General features: G+C 44.9%; 3 protein-coding genes, 1 long non-coding RNA gene and 1 other non-coding gene across 11 annotated transcripts; 2 read left to right on the forward strand and 3 right to left on the reverse strand.

Annotated features, from left to right (window-relative positions):
• The first annotated feature begins 961 nt into the window (after positions 1-961).
• On the forward strand, positions 962-9,482 carry LOC118366245 (FYVE, RhoGEF and PH domain-containing protein 4-like). 3 transcript variants are annotated; one of them, XR_008088996.1, is made up of 14 exons: positions 962-1,250; positions 1,359-1,504; positions 1,739-1,895; positions 2,732-2,870; positions 3,468-3,526; positions 3,736-3,876; positions 4,369-4,553; positions 4,659-4,689; positions 4,793-4,864; positions 5,143-5,268; positions 5,442-5,507; positions 8,714-8,753; positions 8,845-8,905; positions 9,156-9,482. XR_008088996.1 is itself a non-coding variant. In XM_052491943.1 (13 exons), exons 1-12 carry the CDS (start codon positions 966-968, stop codon positions 8,729-8,731), a joined length of 1,425 nt encoding a protein of 474 aa, XP_052347903.1. In that variant the 5' UTR covers positions 962-965; the 3' UTR covers positions 8,732-8,753; positions 8,845-9,100. The 3 variants fall into 3 exon arrangements, 2 of the variants coding, with proteins under 2 accessions (XP_052347903.1, XP_035604658.1); XM_052491943.1 differs by lacking the exon at positions 9,156-9,482 and having other exon boundaries at positions 8,845-9,100; XM_035748765.2 differs by lacking the exons at positions 8,714-8,753; positions 8,845-8,905; positions 9,156-9,482 and having other exon boundaries at positions 5,442-8,706.
• Positions 9,483-9,530: 48 nt separating this feature from the next.
• On the reverse strand, positions 9,531-16,661 carry LOC118366249 (DENN domain-containing protein 11-like). 3 transcript variants are annotated; one of them, XM_035748772.2, is made up of 10 exons: positions 16,539-16,661; positions 15,624-16,048; positions 14,755-14,854; positions 14,156-14,314; positions 12,986-13,142; positions 12,714-12,852; positions 12,381-12,512; positions 11,994-12,144; positions 11,812-11,880; positions 9,531-11,605 (listed from the first exon to the last, which is right to left on the reverse strand). In XM_035748772.2, exons 2-10 carry the CDS (start codon positions 16,012-16,014, stop codon positions 11,410-11,412), a joined length of 1,494 nt encoding a protein of 497 aa, XP_035604665.1. In that variant the 5' UTR covers positions 16,015-16,048; positions 16,539-16,661; the 3' UTR covers positions 9,531-11,409. The 3 variants fall into 3 exon arrangements, with proteins under 3 accessions (XP_035604665.1, XP_052347906.1, XP_052347905.1); XM_052491946.1 differs by having other exon boundaries at positions 15,624-16,244; positions 16,539-16,645; XM_052491945.1 differs by lacking the exon at positions 16,539-16,661 and adding an exon at positions 16,141-16,488.
• Positions 16,537-22,284, forward strand: LOC118366250 (ADP-ribosylation factor-like protein 1). The gene is made up of 6 exons (XM_035748773.2): positions 16,537-16,665; positions 18,703-18,840; positions 19,054-19,135; positions 19,362-19,473; positions 19,660-19,838; positions 21,058-22,284. The coding sequence occupies exons 1-6, from the start codon at positions 16,662-16,664 to the stop codon at positions 21,086-21,088; spliced, it is 546 nt and encodes a 181-aa protein (XP_035604666.2). The 5' UTR covers positions 16,537-16,661; the 3' UTR covers positions 21,089-22,284.
• Positions 21,939-24,518, reverse strand: LOC127906056 (uncharacterized). Of its 3 annotated transcripts, none has more exons than XR_008089004.1 (6): positions 24,436-24,518; positions 24,279-24,348; positions 23,903-24,033; positions 23,634-23,760; positions 23,014-23,126; positions 21,939-22,250 (listed from the first exon to the last, which is right to left on the reverse strand). It is a non-coding gene; the product is annotated as an uncharacterized LOC127906056 (long non-coding RNA). The 3 variants fall into 3 exon arrangements; XR_008089003.1 differs by having other exon boundaries at positions 23,903-24,060; XR_008089002.1 differs by having other exon boundaries at positions 23,903-24,348.
• LOC118366440 (small nucleolar RNA ACA64) lies at positions 23,404-23,531 on the reverse strand. The gene has a single exon (XR_004821953.1). It is a non-coding gene; the product is annotated as a small nucleolar RNA ACA64 (small nucleolar RNA).
• Positions 24,519-24,550: the final 32 nt, after the last annotated feature.

Below are 24,550 nucleotides of genomic sequence, written 5' to 3' on the forward strand. Positions count from 1 at the left end.
ATGCCAATAGGAGTTGGCAAGACATCACAAATATAAACACAACATGCAACAATTTCAACGATTTTGCTGAGTTACAGTTCACTTAAAGTAATCAGTCAACTGAAATCAATAAATTAGGCCCTAAACTATGGATTTCACATGACTGGGCAGGGGTGCAGGATTGGCTGGACCTGGGAGGGCACAGGCCCACCCACTGGGGAGCCAGACCCAGCCAATCAGAATTAGTTTTTTTCTCACAGAAATACTCCTCAGCTTTTTGTGCGTATGGAGCATTTCTGGGATTTGTATTATTTCAGCTCATGAAACATGGGAGTAACACTTTACATGTTGCGTTTATATTTTTGTTCTGGAACCAGGCTAGGATAGATCCCTTACTCAACTTCCCCCTCACTCCTTGTCTGCAGTGTCTCCTGCCCATCTCCAGAGCCCTGGGAAGAGCCCTGTCCAGGGGCCAAGAGGAGCTCTACTCAAAGGGAAGGGATCAGGACCCCAAGGGAGGGGGCTAGCAATCCACAGCCCAGGAAAGTGTCCTGGGACCAGGCCTCGCCATAGCCCGGTGAAGGGGGTACCACCAGGGACCCAGAGCCCAAGAAAGGGACTAGGAATCCACAGCCCAGGGAAGAGCTCCATACAGGGTGGACTAGGATCTCATTCCCCAGGGAAGGGAGCGGGATCCAGGCTGAACCAGCTGAGAAGCCCTGGAGCCAGGATAAAGAGACATAGACTGACGGCAGGATCACCCTGCAGCCTGCCTGACTTCATTCACCTTGAGGAAAACCAGTCTGTGCTCAGATCCGCTAACAGCAGCCCAACACATACCACCACTTCTATAAGCCTGGACCAGCCTACAGACCCAGGCAGTAGGTCTACCGACAGCTCACACACTGGACTGAATGCTCACAGTCCAGACAGGGCAGAAGTAGTGGCCTGTAGGGAGGGCAGAGCGAGGGAAATCTCCCATAAATATGTACGGTTTGGACCTGATGTGGGACGCTGTACTGATCAACGGCCATGTAGGAGACGGATGGAAGGTGGATACAGGGCTCAACGTGGAACTGTCCCCCTCTCACAGAGCTGCGACTGGGACGGAGGAGGCCATGCTTCAGGAGAGCTCTACAGAAGAGAAGATGAAGAGAGGGAGTGAGGAGGTGAGGTTGCAGGACTCCACTGAACAGAAGCTGTATAAGATTGCCAACGAGCTTCTACTCACAGAGAGGGCCTATGTTGCCCGCCTTCACCTGCTAGACCAGGTCAGTGTGTCACTGTCAACTTCACTGTTCCTGTTCATCCACTGTAGTTATCACCACATGACTTAATCAGTATGTGTTGATTAGCAGAGTTTTAACATGTGTGTGCAGGTGTTCTGTGCCCGGCTGACTCAGGAGGCCGGTAAAGGCTTGTTCCCTGTAGATGTGGTGAGGACCATCTTCTCCAACATCTCCTCCATCCACACCTTCCACAGCCAGTTCCTACTGCCAGACCTGGAGACACACATGGGCCAATGGTGAGACAACCCAAATAGATGATGCAATTGAAGTCCTTATCTATAATGAGACTGAAAGACATGATTGGATTGGAACCTTTTTATTCAATTAAAAATATGGTTATATTTTATGTAATTCATCCGGCCTCACAAAGACCACAGTAGTTTTAACATTCCTACATTAAATCGCTAGCATATCTAAACTGATTAAATAATAATTTTTTGAACTTTGATCTCCGACCCTTGACCCCACAGGTCTGTGAGCCCTCGTCTGGGTGATGTCATGCAGCAGCATGCTCCCTTCCTCAGGATGTATGCTGAGTACGTGATGAGCTTCGACCACGCCATGGAGCTGCTTAGAGTCTGGACGGAGAGGTCCGCACCATTCAAGAATGTCATACAGGATATACAGGTAGGCCAGTATTTAACCAGTTAGGCCAGTTGAGAACAAGTTCTCATTTACAACTGCGACCTGGCCAAGATAAAGCAAAGCAGTGCGACCCAAATAACACAGAGTTACACATGGGATAAACAAACATACAGTCAATAACACAATATAAAAATCTATATACAGTGTGTGCAAATGTAAGATTAGGGAGGTATGGCAATAAATAGGCCATAGTGGCGAATGAATTACAAGTTAGTTGGGTGTACTATTTACAGGTGGGCTGTGTACAGGTGCAATGATCGGTAGGCTGCTCTGACAGCTGATGCTTATTAAAGTTAGTGAGGGAGATATGTCTCCAGCTTCAGTGATTTTTGCAATTCGTTCCAGTCATTGGCAGCAGAGAACTGGATGGGAAAGGCGGCCAAAGGAGGTGTTGGCTTTGGGGATGATCAGTGAAATATACCTGCTGGAGCGCGTGCTATGTGTGGGTGTTGCTATGGTGACCAGTGAGCTGAGATAAGGTGGAGCTTTACCTAGAAACGACGAATATATAGCGAGGACCAGCCAACGAGTGCATACAGGTCGCAGTGGTGGGTAGTATATGGGGCTTTGGTGACACAACGGATGGCGCTGTGATAGACTGCATCCAATTTGCTCAGTAGAGTGTTGGAGGCTATTTTGTAAATTACATCGCCGATGTCCACATATTCAGAACCGTCCACAGTAGTGATGAATATCTTATTCATTCTCTTAATCTCCATTTCACCATTCACCTAATGAAAATCAATAGGTGCTAACTTTCCAATGGTGGAAACATTTAGTCAATCTTGCCCTGTTGTTGATTTTCTGTTATCTTCCAGAGTCGGGAGGTGTGTGGTAGTTTGACCCTGCAGCACCACATGTTGGAGCCGGTCCAGAGACTTCCTCGTTATGAGATGTTGCTGAGAGACTACCTCAAGAGACTGCCTGATGACGACTCGGACCACAGCCATGCAGAGAGTGAGTTGACACCTGCCTTACTGTAGCATAGACATAGTCCAACATACAGTAGATCCACAAAGGCCGGCCTCACTCTTACTTTAGCATAGACATGGTCCAACATACAGTAGATCCACAAAGGCCGGCGTCACTCTTACTGTAGCATAGACATGGTCCAACATACAGTAGATCCACAAAGGCTGGCTTCACTCTTACTGTAGCATAGACATGGTCCAACATACAGTAGATCCACAAAGGCCGGCCTCACTCTTACTGTAGCATAGACATGGTCCAACATACAGTAGATCCACAAAGGCTGGCCTCACTCTTACTGTAGCATACATGGTCCAACATACAGTAGATCCACAAAGGCCGGCCTCACTCTTACTGTAGCATAGACATAGTCCAACATACAGTAGATCCACAAAGGCCGGCCTCACTCTTACTGTAGCAGAGAGTTCAGGTAGTCCTCATTTACTAGCCAAGACTCACGCAGTGTCATCACTTTTGCTCAGACTTGTAGTAACTTTCCCAGAAACCATAATAGATTAGGTTTTGTGGTTTAGGGGTTTTGCTTTTCTAAAAAAATACGGTGTTGATCTCTTTGCCTGCCTTCAGAGTCTCTGCAGGTCATCTCCATGGCAGCAACACACTCCAACAGCGCCATCCGCCAATCAGTACGTGCAGAACTAATATGCTAATCCTCTACTTACTGCAGATAGCAATTGTCAGTAGAGTATATCTAGAGACCATTTCTCTTCAGGCATAGAGGTTACTACTGTTAACCACTACCATCTGTACTTTGTTATTTTGCTATCGGTTGGGACATAAGTTTGGGATCTGCTTTGTTGTCTAACATCCTATGTTCTGCTGCGTTGTCCTCTAGGAGAACCTGAAGAAGCTGCTGGAGATCTACGAGATGTTGGGGGAGGAGGACGTGATGAACCCCTCCAATGAGTTCATCAGGGAGGGACGCATCTTGATGCTGGCTGCCAGGAACTCCGCCATGGAGAGACACCTCTTCCTGGTTAGACCAGCTCACAATATTTTAACCTTTTATTTTACCAGGAAGTCCCATTGAGGTCAGACCACCTCTTTCCCAATGGAGACCTTATGGAGTTTAGGAAGACGCAACATTACATAATGTTGCTATGTATAGTGTAGAACAGACATGATTTTCTGCTATGTATAATGTGAACTGAAATCATCTCTATTTTGTCAGAATCTTGCACTTCACTGACTAGGAACCACTGAACATCCATCCATTTAACCCACACGTGTCAAACTCATTCCACGGAGGGCGGGGTTTCGCTCCACCCTTGTACTTGATGAATTAAGGTCACTAATTAGTAAGCAACTCCCTCATCTGGTTGTCTAGGTCTTAATTGAAAGGAAAAAACAAAAATCCGCAGACACTCGGCCCTCCGTGGAATGAGATCGACACTCCTGCATTAACGGCTCATTCAGGAGACTCTTGTGGCTCATACTTCTTTCTTGCCCCCCCCCGCTGTCCATCCAGTTCAACAACATACTACTGTGCTGCACTCCTCGGTTCAGCCTGGGGGGGCAGCGGTTCACCGTGCGGACACGGATTGACGTGGAGGGCATGACGGTGCAGCGCACCACCAACGAACACCACCCCCACACCTTCCAGGTGTCTGGCAAGGAGATGACCCTGGAGAGGACCCTGGACCTACAGGCCAGGTGAGGGGAGGGGGGGGGTGTCACAATAATATAAATCACCTGAAGTTCTTGGATGGATGTGTATATGTTTTGTATAAATGTTAACATGTGGCTTTGTCTTTCCAGCTCTGAACAAGACAAAGAGGACTGGTTAAAGGTAACAGTGCTTTGTCATATTTTGAAACATGTTTAAATGACCAATGGCACATGATGAGTATATAGAGAGAGTACACATGGTCTGACGTGCCTTGTACTTTCAGGCTTTCCAGGACACTATTGATGTTTTCCGACAGAAGAATGAGACTTTTAAGTCAACTTCTAAAGAAGTAGAGGTATCTGTTAGGATCCCTTATTTTTGTGCAAAACAGAGACTGATAGAATGTTTTCTTCCATTATTTTGTGTGTGTTCCTCCATCTGTACGGTATGCTCCCTGTATTAATATAGAGGGATAAATCACAGGCAAATGGGTGTAGAGGGGAACTGATCATTTAGCAAAAGGGAAGGAGAAACAACTCATTTGAGATCCTCTTGCATGTACGGGTGGTAAAACAACATGGCGAGACTGAACTGATTTTGAGTGTTGGTCTTTGTTCCTGTGTGCGTGAACAGATGGAGGAGCTGGGTCGGCGTGCCCCTCGATGGATCAGGGACAATGAGGTGACCATGTGTATGAAGTGTAGCGAACCCTTCAACGCCCTCACCCGATGGAGACACCACTGCAGAGCCTGTGGCTGTGTGAGTTAACACACACGTACACACAACACACACTTCACATTCACTTTACCTAAGGCTGGGGTGAGGTTATGATTAGTTGAAATGGCATTCACGTTCAGTGTTGTACTTCCGTTCTTTCTAACATAACCAGACCGATATGACCATGACTTCCTGTGTGTCCACCTGTCTGCCAGGTGGTGTGTTGGAGGTGTTCAGACAACAAAGTAACTCTGGAGTATGATGGCAACAGGGTGAACAAGGTGTGTCTAGACTGCCACTCCGCCCTGATCCTCCGGGCCAACAGAGAGGAGAGGGGAGAGGGCATGGAGGGGGGGCATTCTAGAGGTTCCACACCTCACCTCCACATTTCCATCCCTGCCCTTTCCCCAGGATGTGAAGGTCTTGTCTAGGGTCCCCTTCTAAGGGACAGGTGATGAAAATGGGATGGTGGTTAAGGCCATCGCCATGGTTGGCAAGGGGACGGTCATCAATGGCAACGAAAGTGTCACTGATAATGGTTACGGGAGTGTCGCCAATAGAAACGGGATGGCTGTCAATGACAGCGAGGCCTCTCGCTCAAACAGCCTCCGTGTTCAAACACAAGCGATCCCCCAGTCTCTGCACTTGTGTTCAGTGTTAAGGCCTTAATGAGATGCAGCGAGCTCAAAAGGTATTGGGATAGTGACATATTTGAAATGATACATTGACTGAGGTTAAAGTGCAGACCATCTGCTTTAATTGAAGGGTATTTTCATCCATAATGGGTGACCTGTTTATAAATTACAGCACGTGTTGTACATAGGGGACCCATGTTAGGGGACCCATGTTAGGGGACCCATGTTAGGGGACCCATGTTAGGGGACCCATGTTAGGGGACCCATGTTAGGGGACCCATGTATTGGGACACATTCACTTATATGGGTATTAAAGTAGTGCACAGTATTTGCTCCCATATTCCTAGCATGCAATGGTTACATCAAGCTTGTGACTCTACAACCTTGTTGGATGCATTTGCTGTTTGTTTTTCGTTGTGTTTCAGATTATTTTGTTCCAAATAGAAATGTATGGTAAATTAATATATTATGTAATTTTGGAGTCACTTGTAATTGTAAATAATAATATAATATGTTTCTAAACACTTCTACATTAATGTGGATGCTATCATGATTCTGGACCTTTCTACTACTTTAATACACATAAGTGAATTTTTCCCCAATACTTTTGGTCCCCTAAAATGGGGAGGACTATGTACAAAAGGTACTGCAATTTCTAAATGTTGGATGAAAATGCCCTCAAATTAAAGTTGGAAGTCTGCACTTTAACCCCATAGTCATTGTATCATTTGAAATCCAAAGTGCTGGAATACAGAGCCAAAATAAACAAAAATGTCACTGTCCTAATACTTTTGGCGCTCTCTGTATACCGTAATGGGCTGGCAATGAGATGTATTTTGTGTAAACTCGAGAAGCAATGTGTTCTGCCTATCCCTATCTGAATAAGAAAATCAATTAACCTTATAATTTGTATTTGAAATTATTTACCTTTTTGAATAAATAAAGTTGAACTTGTTTAAAAGTGAAGCAAGGTGTTCATTTGAACTAGAAAATTAAAGTTGGAAACTTATCAGCTAAGTTTCTTACGCTAGCAGTATGTGTTATTAAAGAGATTCTCCTATACTTTTGTATACTTTTTTCCCCAGTAGTTCTGAAAGTAGCACTCACAACCCAACAATGGTCCCTGAAAATTGCGTACTACATGCAGATATGTGGACCACGTCATTGCTCTCTCGATTAATCCCGCCTGTGTAGGCGTGTTTTGCATCAGCTGGAAGTTGATTGCCTTCGATTTGGAACCAGGCTGCATCCTGGGTTTGAACCAGGTGCCCCTTTCAAAGCCCACTGCGAAGTCAAAACTAAACTGACGTGTATGTATGTAATTACTAGGATTCTGTGTTTTCCCATGCAAAAGGGATTGCTTTTATCTGTCTTCCCAATGAGACATTTTTTGAACATTCTAACATTTTAGTTTGTGGAAAAGAGAGATTTTTCTGGAAGATGCACCTTGCTGCCTTGTTGACAAAATGACAGAGCGGCGCAGATTACTGTTCCATTTGAGAAGGGCGCTCCTCTCTCCCCGCTTTCGCCCAATGATGTAAGGGGCCATAGGCCGGTGCCCCACCGGCTTATAATAATAGGCTGCAACCTTTCTCTGCTGTGGCCACTGAGCCGTTGAGTCCGCCCTGCAACAACATTGGATAACGCTGGGCAGGCCTCTTGCTAGCTCTTGCTCAGATACGAAAGGCTGAAGCTCATTGGCTAGAACTCGAATTGCCAGGAGGCTGGCCCACGTGGAGGGAAATGTAGGGAAGTGGTGCAGCACAGCTTCAAGAAAAGTCGCTTTCAATCTAGGGATTTCGTAGCTAATTGATGTAAAAAAATATATATATATTCTCATAGATTATGCATGTATGAACACATTCAGCCCAAAGTGGTTTAAAAAGTACTTTCACCAAAGTACAGGAGCATGTCTTTAAGTAAATATATTCCCATGGAAAACTTTTAAGTCTACACATTTTATGGAGATGGAGACCTTCCACTAAATACACTACATGACCAAAAGTATGTGGACACCTGCTTGTTGAACATCTCATTCCAAATCATGGGTGTTTAATATGGAGTTGGTCCCCCCTTTTGCTGCTATAACAGCCTCCACTCTTCTGCGAAGGCTTTCCACTAGATGTTGGAACATTTCTGCGAGTACTTGTTTCCATTCAGCTACACAAGCATTAGTTTGGTCGGACACTGACGTTGGGCGATAAGACCTGGCTCGCAGTCAGTGTTCCAATATATCCCAAAGGTGTTCAATGGGGTTGAGGTCAGGGCTCTGTGCAGGCCAGTCAAGTTCTTCCACACCGATCTCAACAAACCATTCCTGAATATACCTTGCTTTGTGCACAGGGGCATTGTCATGCTGAAAACAGGACAGGGCCCTCCCCAAACTGTTGCTAGAAAGTTGGAAGCACAGAATCGTCTAGAATGTCATTGTATACGTTTTTTACTTTATCAGTATCCTTGACATTATTTTTCTCCCGTTACATCACAAACATGTTACATTTCTCCTGCAGTGCCTAACTCCGTTTTGTATGTGTGTAGATAAATGAACAGAATGCAGTCTTCGCTAACGTGAGAACGTTGCTTTTCAGTCACGCTGTAACACTGAACTTCTGCGACACGGATTGAATAGAGCCCCAAAAGATTTAGAGAATTTCTGACCATAATTGCAGCCATAAGTGCCATACTGAAAGCCGGTGAGGAGGAAGTGGAGGAGCTAAAGAGAGAGAATGCAGTTTCAAGTAATTTGGCCAACAACTGTTTCTCATGTGTTGATTAAAATTAAAAATATATATTTTTTGTCGGCAGTTTATTTTATGCCTATTTCTCATGTGTTTCCTTTCATATTATTTTAGCCCTGGAGGCCATTGTGACATCCAGTGAGTGGCAACACAGGTAATCAAACTTTGTTAAAAAAATAAAATTATACTTAGGGTAGGTTTAACAAATGTTAAGTTTACTAATGTGTCCTTTCCTGTAATCACAGCTTTGCAAGCCAGGTGGAGTGTCAGTGAGAGGGAGGGACGAGCTGAAGAGAGAGAACGCAGGTATAACCGATACAGAAAAGGAGTATTGTTTTCCAGTCAGAGGTGCTGCACTTGTTTGTACCCCGAGAAGGTGTTTATACCTGCTGTTAACATGCACCCTCATCTTGTCTTTTTACACTTTTAAGATCTGATCACATCACACTGCGTCATTTAGAATGTGGGCACAATCAGAATGTGGACAACGTCAGGACAAAGACTGCATGTTACAACCAGGTATTAACAGGGCTGATCCCTCCCTCCTCTGATGCAGGTATCTTCACAGCACCAGTGAGAGGAGTCTACTACATCAGATTCACTGCCATGGATTACCTCACATCGCATTCATGTGTGTAGATCTTTACCACAATGACAAGAGAGTTCTTTTAAATAACTAATATGGTACCCATGGAGATCTTCAGTACAGGTCTGATGCATTGAATCTAGAGCTGGACGAGGGGGATGTGATCTACATGCGTCTCCCCTCAGGCAGGAGGCTCTTTGATAATTCTAATAACTACACCTTCAGTGGCTTCCTGCTCTTCCCTATGTGAAGGGAGCACCGTCAATTGTGTAATGATTTCTGATGTGAACAGTTCGGATGAATCAATAAAGAGCATCATTAAAAAAAAAAGCCAGGCAATTCTTTTGTTTACATTTTTATTTAAATGTTTTTTTGTAATTTAGCAGACACTCTTATTCAGAGCGATTTACAGGAGCAATTATGGTTAAGTGCCAGATTTTTAACTTATTCGGTATTGGGCTTCAAACCAGCGACCATTCGGTTACCACTAGGCTACCTGCCACCCTCAGTCATTCACAGTTTACCAACATTGACGTAAAGTGTCTCCATCACAGGAGGTTGGTGGAACCTTAATTGGGGAGGACGGGCTTGTGGTAATGGCTGGAGTGGAATAGATGGAATGGTATCAAACACATAGTTTCCATATGTTTAATACCATTCCCTTAACTTCAATACATCCATTATTATGAGCCGTCCTCCCCTCACCAGCCTCCACTGGTCCATTACTGTAGATATGCTTTTCTTTGTATTTCTGACAGTCACAATTGCAGAGGCGCAAACCCCAAACAATTTCAACCTCAACAGAAATGGAGACAGTAGTTTTTACCATTCCCTTCGTATGTTTGACATCGAGAGTTGCGGAAACACACACAAAAGCAGAAAAATGTTGTTTTGAACCCACAGCCTCTAAGCGTTGAGGTAGAGATAGAACCACTACACCACCATCACATTGTTTACACTTCTCTTTGTATGTTTGACAATTAAAGTCGCGGAAATGTACACAAAAGCTAAGTAGACGAGGTTTGAAGCTAGAACCTCTTGGTCTCAAGGCAGTAATTGAACCATTGCACCACCACCTTCATTACATTTTATACCATACAGGTATATGTTTGACATCGAGTTGCTGAAACGTACACGATAGTATAGGAAATTAGGTTTGAACTTACAACCTCTTGGTGTCAAGGATGGGATTTAACCATTGAGCCAGCAGCTCATTCACATTTTTCACTCTTTGTGTATTTGACATAGAGAACTGCGGAAACACACAAAAGCATACATTTAGATTTGAGCCCAAAACCTCTTGGTCAAACAGCGGTGATTTAAAGGTACATTTTTAGTCATATAAAGTTGTTACATTTCTATGTTGGACATCATAAGAAAGTGTGCTGGTGAGTCCAGACCCCTCTTTCACCAGAAACCAAATGATTATGGATGGTGTTGATGGCCATTTCTATACAATGCTGACCACAGAGGTTCTGGGCTTAGCAGTGACTTAATGGGATCATTTTATAATTAAACACATTCTACAGATCCCTTTCTATTTACAGACAAAAAGCTTGGCGATTTCTTCTCTCAAAAAACATAGACGTCCTATTAAGAGAAGTGACAAATCCTCCCTCGGTTTGAGGACATGACCACAGACTTTAGATTTGACTCCCCATTTGAAAACATAAGGAAACCTAAGCATGACTTCATTGGTAAGTTCCTGCTCATAGGCACAGAATCTCCAGAGTTCCAGGATGTTTGTGGTTGGCTCCACTCCTCCAGAAAAAGAGGGTTGGGGATAGACGTGAATGACATTCCTCTGTACTGTACATTTTATTGACAGGCAGGAAGGTGATGGTTAACAGTCCAGACTAAGCATCCATGAATGTCATAGGACAGTGCCAAGAACCAAATTCCATTAGTCTTTTCTTGTTCAGTGGCTCTCTCCATTCATTTGCTTTTTTTGGCCTGAGGGTCTCCCATATTCATAAAGCATCTGAGCAGGAATGCTGATCTAGGATCAGGTCCCCCCTGTCCATGTAAGTCTTATTCAATGAGCTCTAAAAGGCTAAACAGATCTGAGATCAGCACTACTGAGACGCTTTATGAATACAGGCTCTGGTCTCAACCTTGCCAAAGTATTCTGACCTCTCATAGTCCAGACTCCAGACTGTCTGTATTGAGTCTGTGTGTCTGAGTGTGTAGGACCCTGTATGTCAGTCAGTGTGCCACCCAGGCCTCAGCTGCAGCAAGGGTGATCGGTGACCAGGAGGCTGTCATAGCCGTATGTCTCCAGCAGGTGGAGCAGGAAGAGCCTGTCTCCGTGAGGGTCTAGCCCCATGGCCCTCACACTCTCCTGGGTTAGGATGGGCTCAGGGCTCCCTGCCACCTCACTGAGCGTCTGGAAGATACGGTTATTCTGCTCCAGGAAAAACCTACAACGGTAAGGAAAAGTCACTTTAAAAATAAGAAATACATAAAAAATATTTTTTTACAATGTTTTCATGGACATTTGTATTTAGTTTATATGTAGAAATAAACAGCTTAATTAAATGTAAAAAATAAAAAATAATAATAATTCAAATTTGAAGGGTTCTTTATAACGCCAGTTGTAGACTGGGTCCTGGTGTAATACACTCACAGAATGAAGTGGTCCTCTTCACTGGACACACAGTCTCCATTCTCCTCCTGAGAATATAACAGCATCTGCCTGGAAACACAATGCTGTCATTATTATCATCACTTATATCCTCTGTATCGACTACAAGAAGATAACATTAACAACATTCTCCCCCTCGGGTTGTTTTGCAGACTGTAATGTACCTCTGTTCAGTGAGTCTGCGGTACTTCTCTCGGTCTGCAGTGTTGAGCCGCAGTAAAGGCTTCAGACTCTCTCTGGTCGTCCTCACATTCTGGTTATCCACATAGACGTCGTACAGGTCCCGCTTCTCCTCAAAGATCTTCTCTGTGGTGCCTACACACACAAGCCCCTCAGGTTTATTGTAATGAGGGTAAAAAGTCTCAAGTGTATTCCGCTCAGTCTCTCATAGATGTGAAAGAAATAGACTGGTTGTAGAAGTGATAACAAAACCCTACAATGCATCCTCCATATTGCTTTCACCCATCTTCAGTTTTCAGATCAGTGTAGATGAATTAAAGGGGAAGTTTAAGACTATGAAAATGCCCTATTCCCTGACTCCAGACACTCACACGCTACGTAGGACAGTTCCGTATCCAGGGTATCGATGTCTGCCACGTTGACATAGAAGAAGGGGCGGAACTCTGGCACGGCCACGCCCACCCCCGGGATGGACACGTTGGCCAGGCAACAGCAGCAGTACACTAGGGAGGACAGAAAATAGAGAAAGTTAATGAATATGTATATAAAAGTGTATGTTTAAAAGTACATAGGTGAGTAGCATTGTTTTCTTTATGCTCAAAAGAACACAAACGCAACTGAGAAATTACTGTGTATGTCTGTGTCTGTGCTTGCATCCGTGTCAGTGTGTCTGTGCGCGTGCATGCGTTAGTGCTCCCCCTCACCTCTGTAACAGACCACGCCCACAGGTGGAGGAGAGAAGATGAGGATACGTCTCCTCAGCAGAGCTAACTTCCACAGGACCATGATCTGCTCCCCAAAGAACTGGATGAACTGAGACATGCAGCCAGCTGGGTGGGTGATCTGGAGGGAGGAGGAGAGCCACTGTCGTCATCATCATCATCACCACCATCAATACTAGCAGCACAATGAGACAGAACCCTACCACCTGAAAAACCATTTCATATTCCCGTAATAGTAAACCACAACCTCTCACCTTCATCTCAGGGTGCATGCAGTGGTTGATTGCTGCTCCCCAGGCACTGCCAGGACATGCAGTAACCACACTCTCCCCATCGGGGGGCAGCACTGATCTCTTATCCTCAAAGAACGCCTCCAGGGGAGAGTACTGGCCAGGAGTTTTCAACTGGAGCCTGGATCAGACACACACACAAATTGAAAGTCATAGAGGCAATGTAAGCAGAATGCATGCAGGTCCTTATATTCGAGCAAGGGCCTGAGATGGACAGGAAAAGACAGGCAGAACGAAAGAACGAGACTGGGATAGAGATTCACATCAGGGGATTCTAATATGACCTCTGAAGAGTTCATTCCAAAATATGGTCCATTTTAACCAAAGATTAACCGAACCAGTGGTAACGTAAGATTTGGGCTAATTTATAGCTATCTAATGTAAAGCCATTGTGTATCTGTCAGGGAATGTGTCTGTTTAGGAGTCTGGAGGTAGATTACCGTAATAGGGTCTCTCCTTGTCACGCTATAATAACAGCGTAGGTAGAAGTTGCTCCTAAACACTGATACAGGAACAGTTGTTCCCATCCCCCCTAATGATAAATTAGGATTTGGAGTAGGGTTCTCAGCATTCAGCATTCTCTCTTCAACTCTGCTAAGGGTTGACATCTAAATTTCAATCTGTGTGTATAACATTGACAACTGACCAGAGGTTGCCAGCACAACTTTTGACTCTGGTCAAATGTAGTGCACTATATAGGGAATAGGGTGCCACTTTCAGACTGAGCCTGTCTTGTTGAGCAGGATATCTGACACCCCTTGACTCTCACACACCATGTTTAATGCATGAGATAATTATAAATACCCAGGGAGACGACTGTGACTTGGGGAGAAAGAAAGAGAGACTGACATGAGAGAGGATACAGAGAGTGAGAGAAAGTGAGAGAGAGTGAAAGAGAGCATGGGGGATATAGAGCACAAGAAACAGAGAAAGAGAGATCCAGAGAAAGATTGGGAGAGGGGGAGAGAGGGAAAGAAAGAAAGATCCAGTGATAGAAATAGAGAGAGTGACGGGGAAAGAGCGTGTGTGAACAAACAGCGACCAAAAAAAGAGAAAGAGCGAGACAAAGACAGAGAGCAAAAAACAGAGAGGATGGATATTATCAACAGATAACATAACTTAAATGGGTTCTACCTGACTTGGTGTTCCAGGAAGCTCATGTATCGGTACAGCAGGGTGTAAGAGGTTGACAGGATACCCACAGACTTCATTCTTGCCCCCCTCTCCACCACACTCTCCACCACCATGTTGGCAAAGCACGCCAGGCCAAAGTACCCGCCCTTACGGAAGTATCTATGGGGGGCCAGAGAGAGGAGCATGAGTCAAGCCAAGGGAACATACTGCCCTGACATTTGGCTGTTGTTTCTGCTGACCATCAGATATAACGTTTTGCTGTCCTGCCAAGGAGGCACAGGGGGTGCATCTAAATGTTTAATCTAAAATCTCCTCCTCGCCTTCACTTGTGTGCTTTCCTTCATCAGCTTCATCAGCTTTGCTATGAAAGATCACGGCAGAGGAGAACAGGACACCGGTAGCATTCCCTATTGTCATGGCTGTTCCTGTGATTTCAAATGAGTTTAAATGAAGGAGACGAGGACAGGCAGCCTATTAGACTACTGAGGTGCATCCATACAGCGAAAGGATGCCACTTTATACTATTGAGATGCACTCGGGATAGGTTCAAAATAAAGGAATCCAGTTAATATGATTGAGATGTGGCCGGGTGTACTTGCATGAAGTCGCTGGAGACTCTGTGGGAGCCGCTGGCCATAGCCTTGAACTCTACTCCCTCCAGGTTCATGTCCCCTGGCAGACACCACTCTAACATGTTACCTAAACAGTAAACACACACAAAGGGGAGTGAAATTAGGCAATACTGTAGCTATGGTTACCACAACATCTGTCCTAAAATGGGGTGGAAAACTGTGCAAATCTGCATGTAGATCAACCAACCAACCATAGGCCTCAAACTATTTGGAATAAGCCGTCATTACCAAATGAAGTCAATGCCCTCGTTGATTAAAGTCATTCAATCTGCAGTGAAATCCACAGGCTGATTCCCTCTCTCTCCTACTCACTCATTAAGAATGTATAGTCCCAGACAGTCTCAAGAATACGTACATAACAACTCATTGGTTGTAAAGCCGGTGGTCAGACATTATCAATAGATGTGTATATCTAGTCTACCATGGCTTATCTCTCTCCGATATTCCGAGGTGAATGACAGGGGATGCCTTTAGGGTGTGGTCATAGAGAATTCACACATCCCCTGTGACTTTGGGATTCCTGAGTAAGAATATAGAGGTCTTTGTGTTCAAGAGCATCCTCAAGGCGTAGGCGAATACCACATTATGACCATTGCATCCCATGGTTGGGGTCATGAATTCTCTGGCCTAGTTCAAATGAATCCATCCCAAGCTCTCTGATGCAATTTCTGCAAACAATAACCAGTAGGCCTATAATGAACAATAAAAAATATTATTACATGCATGGATGCTATAGGCCTATAGATGTTACAAATTGATGTGACCATGCAGGTGTGACCATTCTCTAGGCAGCAGCACAGCACGAAAAAAGATCCGAGGTCCTCGACTCGACTCACCTGATCTTGTATCAAATGTCACCACAAACACGGCCACGATCGGATCCTTTTCCTCCCATTTCACCATGATATTGTGCGGCACCTCTCCTTGTCCTGGGGCCGGGGTATGGTCATCCTTGTCAAGACACTGAGCATCCCATTCCGCAGGGGTGGGGACCGTGCTCCTGGATGAGAGGGATGTGTCTATGCTAGAGACTGCTGATGTGAAAGACCCAGGACCCCCCGGACTGGTGCTCCACCCTATCCCCGGCGCAGTGCATCCCAACGCCCGATTGTTGGCAGGGCTCGGTCCCTTGACGTCCTTCTCCTGTTCTGGTGTGGGAACATGTTTCTCTGCGGGAGGAACCTCCTCCCAGTCCAGTAGCGGTGCCCGGTCGGACTTCTCCACCATTGCGGCTCAGCTGTCAGCGACCCCCGGCTTGACTCTGTGACGAAGGGATGCAGGAGAACAGAATCGTGTACAGACACGGAGCGGAGGCCATTAGCTACGCGTTGGTTGAAATAAATCCATACTCACAATTGCAAATGTTAAATGGATTGATTCCGTTGAAATACAAGCTGTCTACTTTGTGTATGATAGCCTGCTCCTTTTGCATAGGGCCATCTAAAGATGCACATCCACTTAGGTATAAAAAGAGTGTACATAAATTATTATTTCGTTCTTTTGGCGTGCGTTCAAGAATCCACAGTATTATACGTGCTATTTGGAGGTCTTTCTACAAGACAAAACGTTTTGAAACGTTGTCATCTTGAATACAGCTCAACACACATTCAATATAGTATTTTTTATCATAACTTGCAACTAAATACTAAGGGGACAATTTGCTATAAAACAAATAATATTTATAGTTTCATGCAATTGTGTTTGAACTATTTAACATTTCAAAATACATGTCCGTTGTTGAATGTACTGACAATGAAACCGGTTTTTCCATTAATGACGTGTTTCTGCGACACGTCACTGATTTCCATCAACTAGGGAAGCGGTGCGGTGTCGAGATCTACAACACTGTTGATCAAGGGTTTAGTGTCTTCAGAATGGGTACGTTTTTAAAATATATATTTGTAATCTCTTTTGAAAACGATACTGGGAATGCGCGAGCTATTCTGCCAGCTCCCGCTACGAACCATGCAGTTGGGTCAATTGCTAAGTAACATAAATAGGTAGCAAACAAACAAACGCAATAATTATTGTCGTCTCACGGACAGCTACTGTTATTAAGTTGATCAAACTATCAAATCCCCTTGAGTCTGAGTCAATTTTAATCACTAACTGGTCGTGATTCGTAAATACTGACAATCGCTAGCTAGCTGTACTGTTAATTCGATGTGCCAACACGCTGAGTACTTGTAGCCCAGCTAACTTAGCTTTAAATCTCAACCTGATTAGTTGACAAAGGTTAATCACTGGTTATCTATCGCTAGTTATGTATTCAGCTAGCTTTTTAAAGTTAACATGCAGGAATGTGACACGTATGTATATCATAGTAGCCTCCCTGTATGCTGACTTCACGTCTACCAATAGGTCTGGACCTTTATGGCACAGACCGAACAGGATATAGCCAGCAAGACACTAGCTAGCCAATATAAACTCAGCAAAAAAAATAAACGTCCTCTCACTGTCAACTGCGTTTATTTTCAGCAAACTTAACGTGTAAATATTTGTATGAACATAACAACATTCAAACAGACATTAGCTGATAAGTTCTACAGACATGTAACTAACCGAAATGGAATAATGTGTCCCTGAACAAAAGGAGGAGGGGGGTCAAAATAAAAAAATAAGTTAGTATCTGGTGTGGCCACCAGCTGCATTAAGTACTGCAGTGCATCTCCTCCTCATGGATTGCACCAGATTTGCCAATTCATGCTGTGAGATGTTACCCCACTCTTCCACCAAGGCACCTGCAAGTTCCCTGACATTTCTGGGGGAAATGGCCAGGTCCCAGATGTGCTCAATGGGACTGAGATCCGGGCTCTTCGCTGGCCATGGCAGAACACTGACATTCCTGTCTTGCAGGAAATCACACACAGAACAAGTAGTATGGCTGGTGGCATTGTCATACTGGAGGATCATGTCAGGATGAGCCTGCAGGAAGGGTACCACATGAGGGGGGAGGATGTCTTCCCTGTAACGCACAGCGCTGAGATTTCCTTCAATGACAACAAGCTCAGTCCGATGATGCTGTGACACACCGCCCCAGACCGTGACGCACCCTCCACATTCAAATCGATCCCGCTCCAGAGTAACGCTCATTCCTTCAACGATAAACACAAATCTGACCGTCACCCCTGATGAGACAAAACTGAGACTCGTCAGTGAAGAGCACTTTTTGCCTGGTCCAGCGACGGTGGGTTTGTGCCCACAGGCAACATTGTTGCCGGTGATATCTGGTATGACCTGCCTTACAACAGGCCTACAAGCCCACAGTACAGCCTCTCTCGGCCTATTGCGGACAGTCTGAGCACTGATGGAGGGATTGTGTGTTTCTGGCGTAACTCGGGCAGTTGTTGTTGCCATCCTGTACCTGTCCCGCAGGTGCGATGTTCGGATGTATCGATCCTGTGCAGGTGTTGTTACACGTGGTCTGCCACTGCGAGGACGATCATATGTTTTCCAAACATATGGCCCTTTCTTATCAGCGAGAACTAACCTTTCAAATAAAGATACACTTACCGAGTTGACGTACTACACTTTCACCCAAGTTACAATCAGGTGTTCGGAGCGCGAGAGACTGAGACCACCTGTGTAATTACCTGCCTTCTGTAAACAAGCGCTGTAATGTGGCGATATAGGTTTAGTGTTCCCACACGGCCATAAAGGTGTGTAGTAATTGAACCTTTTTGTGTGTGTTTTGAAAGTGATTTCTCGCCGATATGAAAGATGCGTGACTTTCCAAAACCGTACCACATGCGATGCTTGTCTGTCAACACTTATAGCAAGCGTCGAGGCTCTTAACAAAAGTCAGCCTGGAAGAAGATACCTTCATCAATTGGCGCTAAAGGTAGTTAACGTCTATGAATGGGCTATACTAGCACGGATTGTCTGTGTAACTCATCTCATGTCCATATGCTCTAGGTGGGTGGTTTTCCAGTCTCTTCTCTGGCCTGTTTGGTACCAAAGAGATGAGGATCCTGATCCTGGGGTTGGACGGAGCTGGTAAAACTACCATCCTATACCGCCTGCAGGTCGGAGAGGTGGTCACCACCATTCCAAGTAATTAACTTTTTTTTCCTTCTAATTTCTTCCTACTTTGAAAGACTGTTCACACAAGATCTGTTGCCTCGTTCCAGGCGCATACATGGAAAATCCATTAGTGTGCTCCAAAATGAGTTGAATGAGTCTCATAAATAGAGGGGTGGTTAAAGTGCATTCCTTTCTTTGCCATTTGTGCTCAAGGTTTTTAATCTCTGCCATTGTGTCGTACAGCGATCGGCTTCAACGTGGAGACGGTGACGTACAAGAACCTGAAGTTCCAGGTGTGGGATCTTGGTGGACAGACGAGTATCAGGTAATTACTATGAATATCACAACAAGCGTTTCCTGTTTATGTATACACACATAGACATTGTTCAATGTGAAAGGTAGACAGACGCTTCCTCAAGACAGCGCAACTTTCCATTCATTATTGTGCCATACCTCTTTACAATTTAGAGGGTTTGGCCTACTTGCTTCTGCCCTTCGTTCTCCCTCTAACCTTCGTCTCTCTCCTTCAAACACTTGTATCTCTCTCCCAGGCCATACTGGCGTTGTTATTACTCCAACACAGATGCTGTCATCTACGTGGTGGACAGCAGTGACCGAGACAGGATGGGCATCTCTAAGTCTGAGCTTGTCACCATGCTGGAGGTAGGTCGTGTGGCTAGGCCTAAATTCATTGCATTGACAAGAGTGCCGGTGTCAATTTGTGTATGAGGCAGGTATACTGACCGTTGGTTGAGGTGCTCTGGAGAGCAACTTTGGGCAAATAGTAATGCTCAATGTATTTTCTCCATATGATTCTCTCTCTCACGTTGTGTGTGTTTGTCTCTTCAGGAAGAGGAGTTGAAGAAAGCCATCCTGGTGGTGTTTGCAAACAAGCAGGACATGGAACAGTCCATGACCCCGGCTGAGGTGGCCAACTCCCTGGGCCTCCCCGCCCTCAAAGACAGGAAGTGGCAGATCTTCAAGACCTCCGCCACCAAGGGCACGGGCCTGGACGAGGCCATGGAGTGGTGAGGGTTTGCTTGACATTATAGCCATGTAGCAGACGCTCTTTTCAACAGCGATTCACTACACCCGGATTTAACATCAGCGATTTGAGTTCTCCTGGTCTAGAACACGCTGTCATCTCCAGTTGGTTAACCAGAGTCCCACTCACTGTGGGTGAAATAATAATCACATAGCATATTAAGAGGTAGAGCAGAGGTTATTTTATCACATGTAGAAGACATGCTTCTACACCTGCATTGCTTGCTGTTTGGGGTTTTAGGCTGGGTTTCTGTACAGCACTTTGAGATATCAGCTGATGTACGAAGGGCTATATAAATAAATTTGATTTGTCCTGTCCTCGTGGGGGTAGAAGCTGTTTAGAAGCCTCTTTAGAAGCCTCTTGGACCTAGACTTGATGCTCTGGTACCGCTTGCCGTGCGATAGCAGAGGAACAGTCTATGACTAGGGTGGCTGGAGTCTTTGACAATTTTTAGGGCCTTCCTCTGACACCGCCTGGTATATAGGTCCTGCATGGCAGGAAGCTTGGCCCCAGTGATGTATTGGGCCGTACACACTACTCTCTGTAGTGCCTTGCGGTCGGAGGCCGAGCAGTTGCCATACCAGGCGATGGTGCAGCTGTAAAAACCTTTTGAGGATCTGAAGACCCATGCCAAATCTTTTCAGTCTCCTGAGGGGGAATAAGTGTTGTGCCCTCTTCACGACTGTCTTGGTGTGCTTGGACCATGTTAGTTTGTTGGTGATGCGGACACCAAGTAACTTGAAGCTCTCAACCTGCTCCACTAAAGCCCCATCGATGAGAATGGGGGTGTGCTCAGTCCTCCTTTTCCTGTAGTTCACAATCATCTCCTTTATCTTGAACAGGTTGAGGGAGAGGTTGTTGTCCTTGCATCACATGGTCAGGTCTCTGACCTCCTATAGGCTGTCTTGTCAGTGATCAGGTCTACCACTGTTGTGTCATCAGCAAACTTAATGGTGTTGGATTTGTGCCTGGCCATGCAGTCATGAGTGAACAGGGAGTACAGGAGGGGCCCCAGTGTTGAGGATCAGCATGGCGAATGTGTTGTTATACCTACCCTTACCACCTGGGGGCGGCCCGTCAGGAAGTCCAGTTGCAGAGGGAGGTGTTAAGTCCCAGGGTCCTTAGCTTAGTGATGAGGAATCATGTCATCTGCATGTTGATTTATTATTACTCAACAATGTTTGCTCTCTCTCTCTCTATAGGCTGGTGGAAGCCCTGAAGAGCAGGCAGTAAAGACAGCCCACACCTCTTGTTCTCTGTAAATACTCCTGTATAAAATACTTCCTGATTGGACCGCTCAGGAGGACCAGTGACTGCACTCCTTCCAGGGGCACGTTCAGTACGCAAATGTTGTAAATAGAAATGTTGTGAATAGAGCTGACGAGAATCCTTACTCTACATGTCACAGGTTCTACACAATACATTTCTATATGAAGGTGCCAAAACGTTGTGCCCTGCTGAACACAGCCCCACCCTATCCCTGAAGCCTTCACCATGCCTAGCCCCTCCTTGCCTTACCTTGTCCCATAGCCCTGTGGTGTTTGCAGATCTGAAGAGGACCAAGTAATGTGGTGATGGCTCCACATTAGACCTCCAATTGGATGTACGGCACACATAGATTATATAGTATCTCCTGCCATTTTTGGTGAACCCTTCCAGTTCCTTCTGATCTGTAAACACAGAGGGGTTGGCTCAGGGGCAAAGAACTGACCGGCCCCTTCAGGGAAGAGGACCTGAGCAACGTTACTGCAGCTGGTGCTGTTTTTTATTGTATTACTCATACTGGATTTTTTTAAATTAAACTTCTGTTGGGTGTGTAAATAAAGTTTGAGGTTGTTAGTTTAGGCCTTTTCATTGGAATGCTCAAACTTTAATGTCAGTTGTTGGACACTTAACTGCTTAATTTGTATGCTACAACTTTTATTGCATATTTGAGCTTGTACAGTGAAAACGACCCTCAGTAACACGGATTTCAGACTGAATATATACAACTTTGTGGTCAAATTATTTATCTCCCACCCAAGAAGCATTATTGTAATGTTCAACAGGACCACTGATACTTTTCCAATAAGATTGTTCAAAGAAAGCAGCACAATATAGTATTTAATTGAAAAATGTGTGTGTGTAAACCCCTTAGACAATCTTGGACTTCTCAAATCCTTGACTAAGAATTCATACAGAGGTGACTGTCAGCTCCTGCATTAAGCAGGATATGATTGCCTGGTCTTCTCATCCATCCTTGCTAGAACATGGATAATATAATTTCACCATAGCCAAGTCCTTGAGTGAGTTCCTCTGTCTCTTGGCTTTGTAGCCAGGCCTCAGAAACTCAATCTTCCTTCTTGATCTTGTTTTTGTGTTTTGTCCTGGCTGCGATATCAGGGTTAACCACCGCCTGAGAGCAGAATAAAAGGTTAGTGTGAGATGTATCATAAGAGTGTCTGCTGTTCATCACTAACTCAACGATTTACCAGTTTGGCCACATAGAGGGTTCTCAGACAACAGATCTGAAAATATTTAAATGAATTTTGGCCAAGGAATCTGGAATAATTTGAGGGTGTAATACAATGTAATATTTATGTTCATGGGCCTGGGGGGCTACCAGGGATATTAGTATCCACCAATGTAATATTTTTTGTTAAACAAGAATAGGCAACTTTTATGGGGTGGGGGCCACAACAAATATCTGAACTCATGATGGTCTGCATACACAATAAGCAAATGTTGATGACATAAGAGGGAAACTGCTGATGCACAACCAAATTTCAGAATTGCACCATGTGTATTCTACGTCGCAACAGTAAATTGAGACGCAGACTGAGTTCCGTATCCCTGCTGTGATTTACGTTTTAAAAGTATGTTTTCTCTCTTCCTCGTGTAGAATTGCAGGATATTAGCTTTAAAGCTGTAACAAAGTCTGCCACACGACAAAATCAGTTGAATTGCAGGTAATGAACTTGAAAACGGCAAAACTCTCCCTCTGTGCCAAGAGGCAGGCCTGTAAAGTGTTCCTTTCCAGGGCCTGAGACATCGTTCAAACATGCACAGTGCATGTATGTTATTTTTTTCTCCCTCGAGATGTGTTCTGATGAGGGGGTCCCTGATTCATTTTCTGTCACAAAAAGGGGTCCCCGGGCCCAAAAAGTTTGAGTACATACCTGCATAGCCTTGTGTTTCTTGTGGTGGGCCGCCCTCTGTGAGGCATCCTTCTGAACGGCTGAGAAGGTCTGCAGCCTCAACAGCTCCTGGGACAGGTTTTTCAGGGTGGGGTCTGGGGAGTACAACACAGAGATACATTCAATTAGTGCTCTATTTAATCTCTCTCCAGCGGGCAACCAGCATACAGCTGACCAAACAGGTGAGAGGCGGTCAGCCACACCCAACAGTGAGGGTAGCGCAGGTGGGTCTCAACATGACCTGGTGGATGGGGGAAAACACATTGCTCCGTTACACCAAGGGGAAGCCAGCCGTTTAGAGGGTAAAATATTACATTCAATGATCCATGATGTAGATCTATAGTTCTAGACTGTATCATCAACCCATAGAACAAGTGTAGGCACATGGGTTTAATCACACTGCTATACAGAGCAGGCAATAAGCTTAACATACCACAGTACTTTAGGACTATTTATCTCACCCCAGACAACGAAGATGCCGAAGGTGATTTTCAGACCAGGCCCATCTGATAATTACGTGATGGTTGATCTACAACCAGCGCTCCGACCATAGGAAAGACAGCACAAACAGATGTGGTGCCAGGCTAGAGGTAGTGTCTTACCCAGGATGTTAGTGAGTAGGTCTTGAGACTTGCTGAGCTCCAGTAGGCTACAGTCCTTGGTGAGTTTGGTGACCAGGGTGAGGTAACTGAACAGCAGTCTGTCTGCTGCCTTCTCCTCCTCCTCAATCTGACAGACACACAGATATAGAGCAGCCGTTAGCACAGGTGATATAAAACATCCTGCTGAGATAATGCTTTTGAAAGTATAACTTTCCACATAGTTTATATCTTAAAAGTTTGATTTGTAAAATACTTCATGTTCGACTCACGTCTTCAAAGTTGTCAGGGTGGATCTCTTTCTCGATGAGGGGTAGCAGGGCATCTAAACAGAGGCCAAACCAAACCCCCTCTACCTCCACAAACAGCCTCTGCTCCTTGTGACGAGGAACATCCCACTGTGCTGCAGCAGCAGGTTCCAGGACAGAGACTAATCAGTTACACACAGGAGTAGAATTAGGTTGTCCCAAAACAAACTGATCTAAGGTCAGTTTTGAGTTTATTCCCTCTAAATGGTTAGTATGTGGGATCTGTTTCTATAGCCAACTTCGACCAGGAGCAGTGGGTATAGAAAGCGATCAGAGTTACTGCGAGTCGAACTCAAGTAATTATGGGATGTGTGTGTGTCAGGAGGATTGTTGTGGATACCCGAGGGAAGGTCTGGAAGATATAGGCCATCAGCTTCAGAGAAGCCTCTCTTCCTGTGTCAAACTCATAACTAACACAGAGAGAGATTTTAGTATCAAAAGTCACAATCGACTTACATCTAAAACAACGAATCCCTTTAAACACAAATATATCCTACCGGAGCTGGGCCACGATGAAGTCCAGATGTGATCTCAGTTTCCTCCCCATAGGATAATCCAGGATATACTTCTGGTAAATCTACAGGTGAAAATAACAGGAACACTCAAATAACT

Source organism: Oncorhynchus keta, chromosome 33 (assembly GCF_023373465.1).
Source record: "Oncorhynchus keta strain PuntledgeMale-10-30-2019 chromosome 33, Oket_V2, whole genome shotgun sequence".
Lineage (NCBI taxonomy): Eukaryota > Metazoa > Chordata > Actinopteri > Salmoniformes > Salmonidae > Oncorhynchus > Oncorhynchus keta.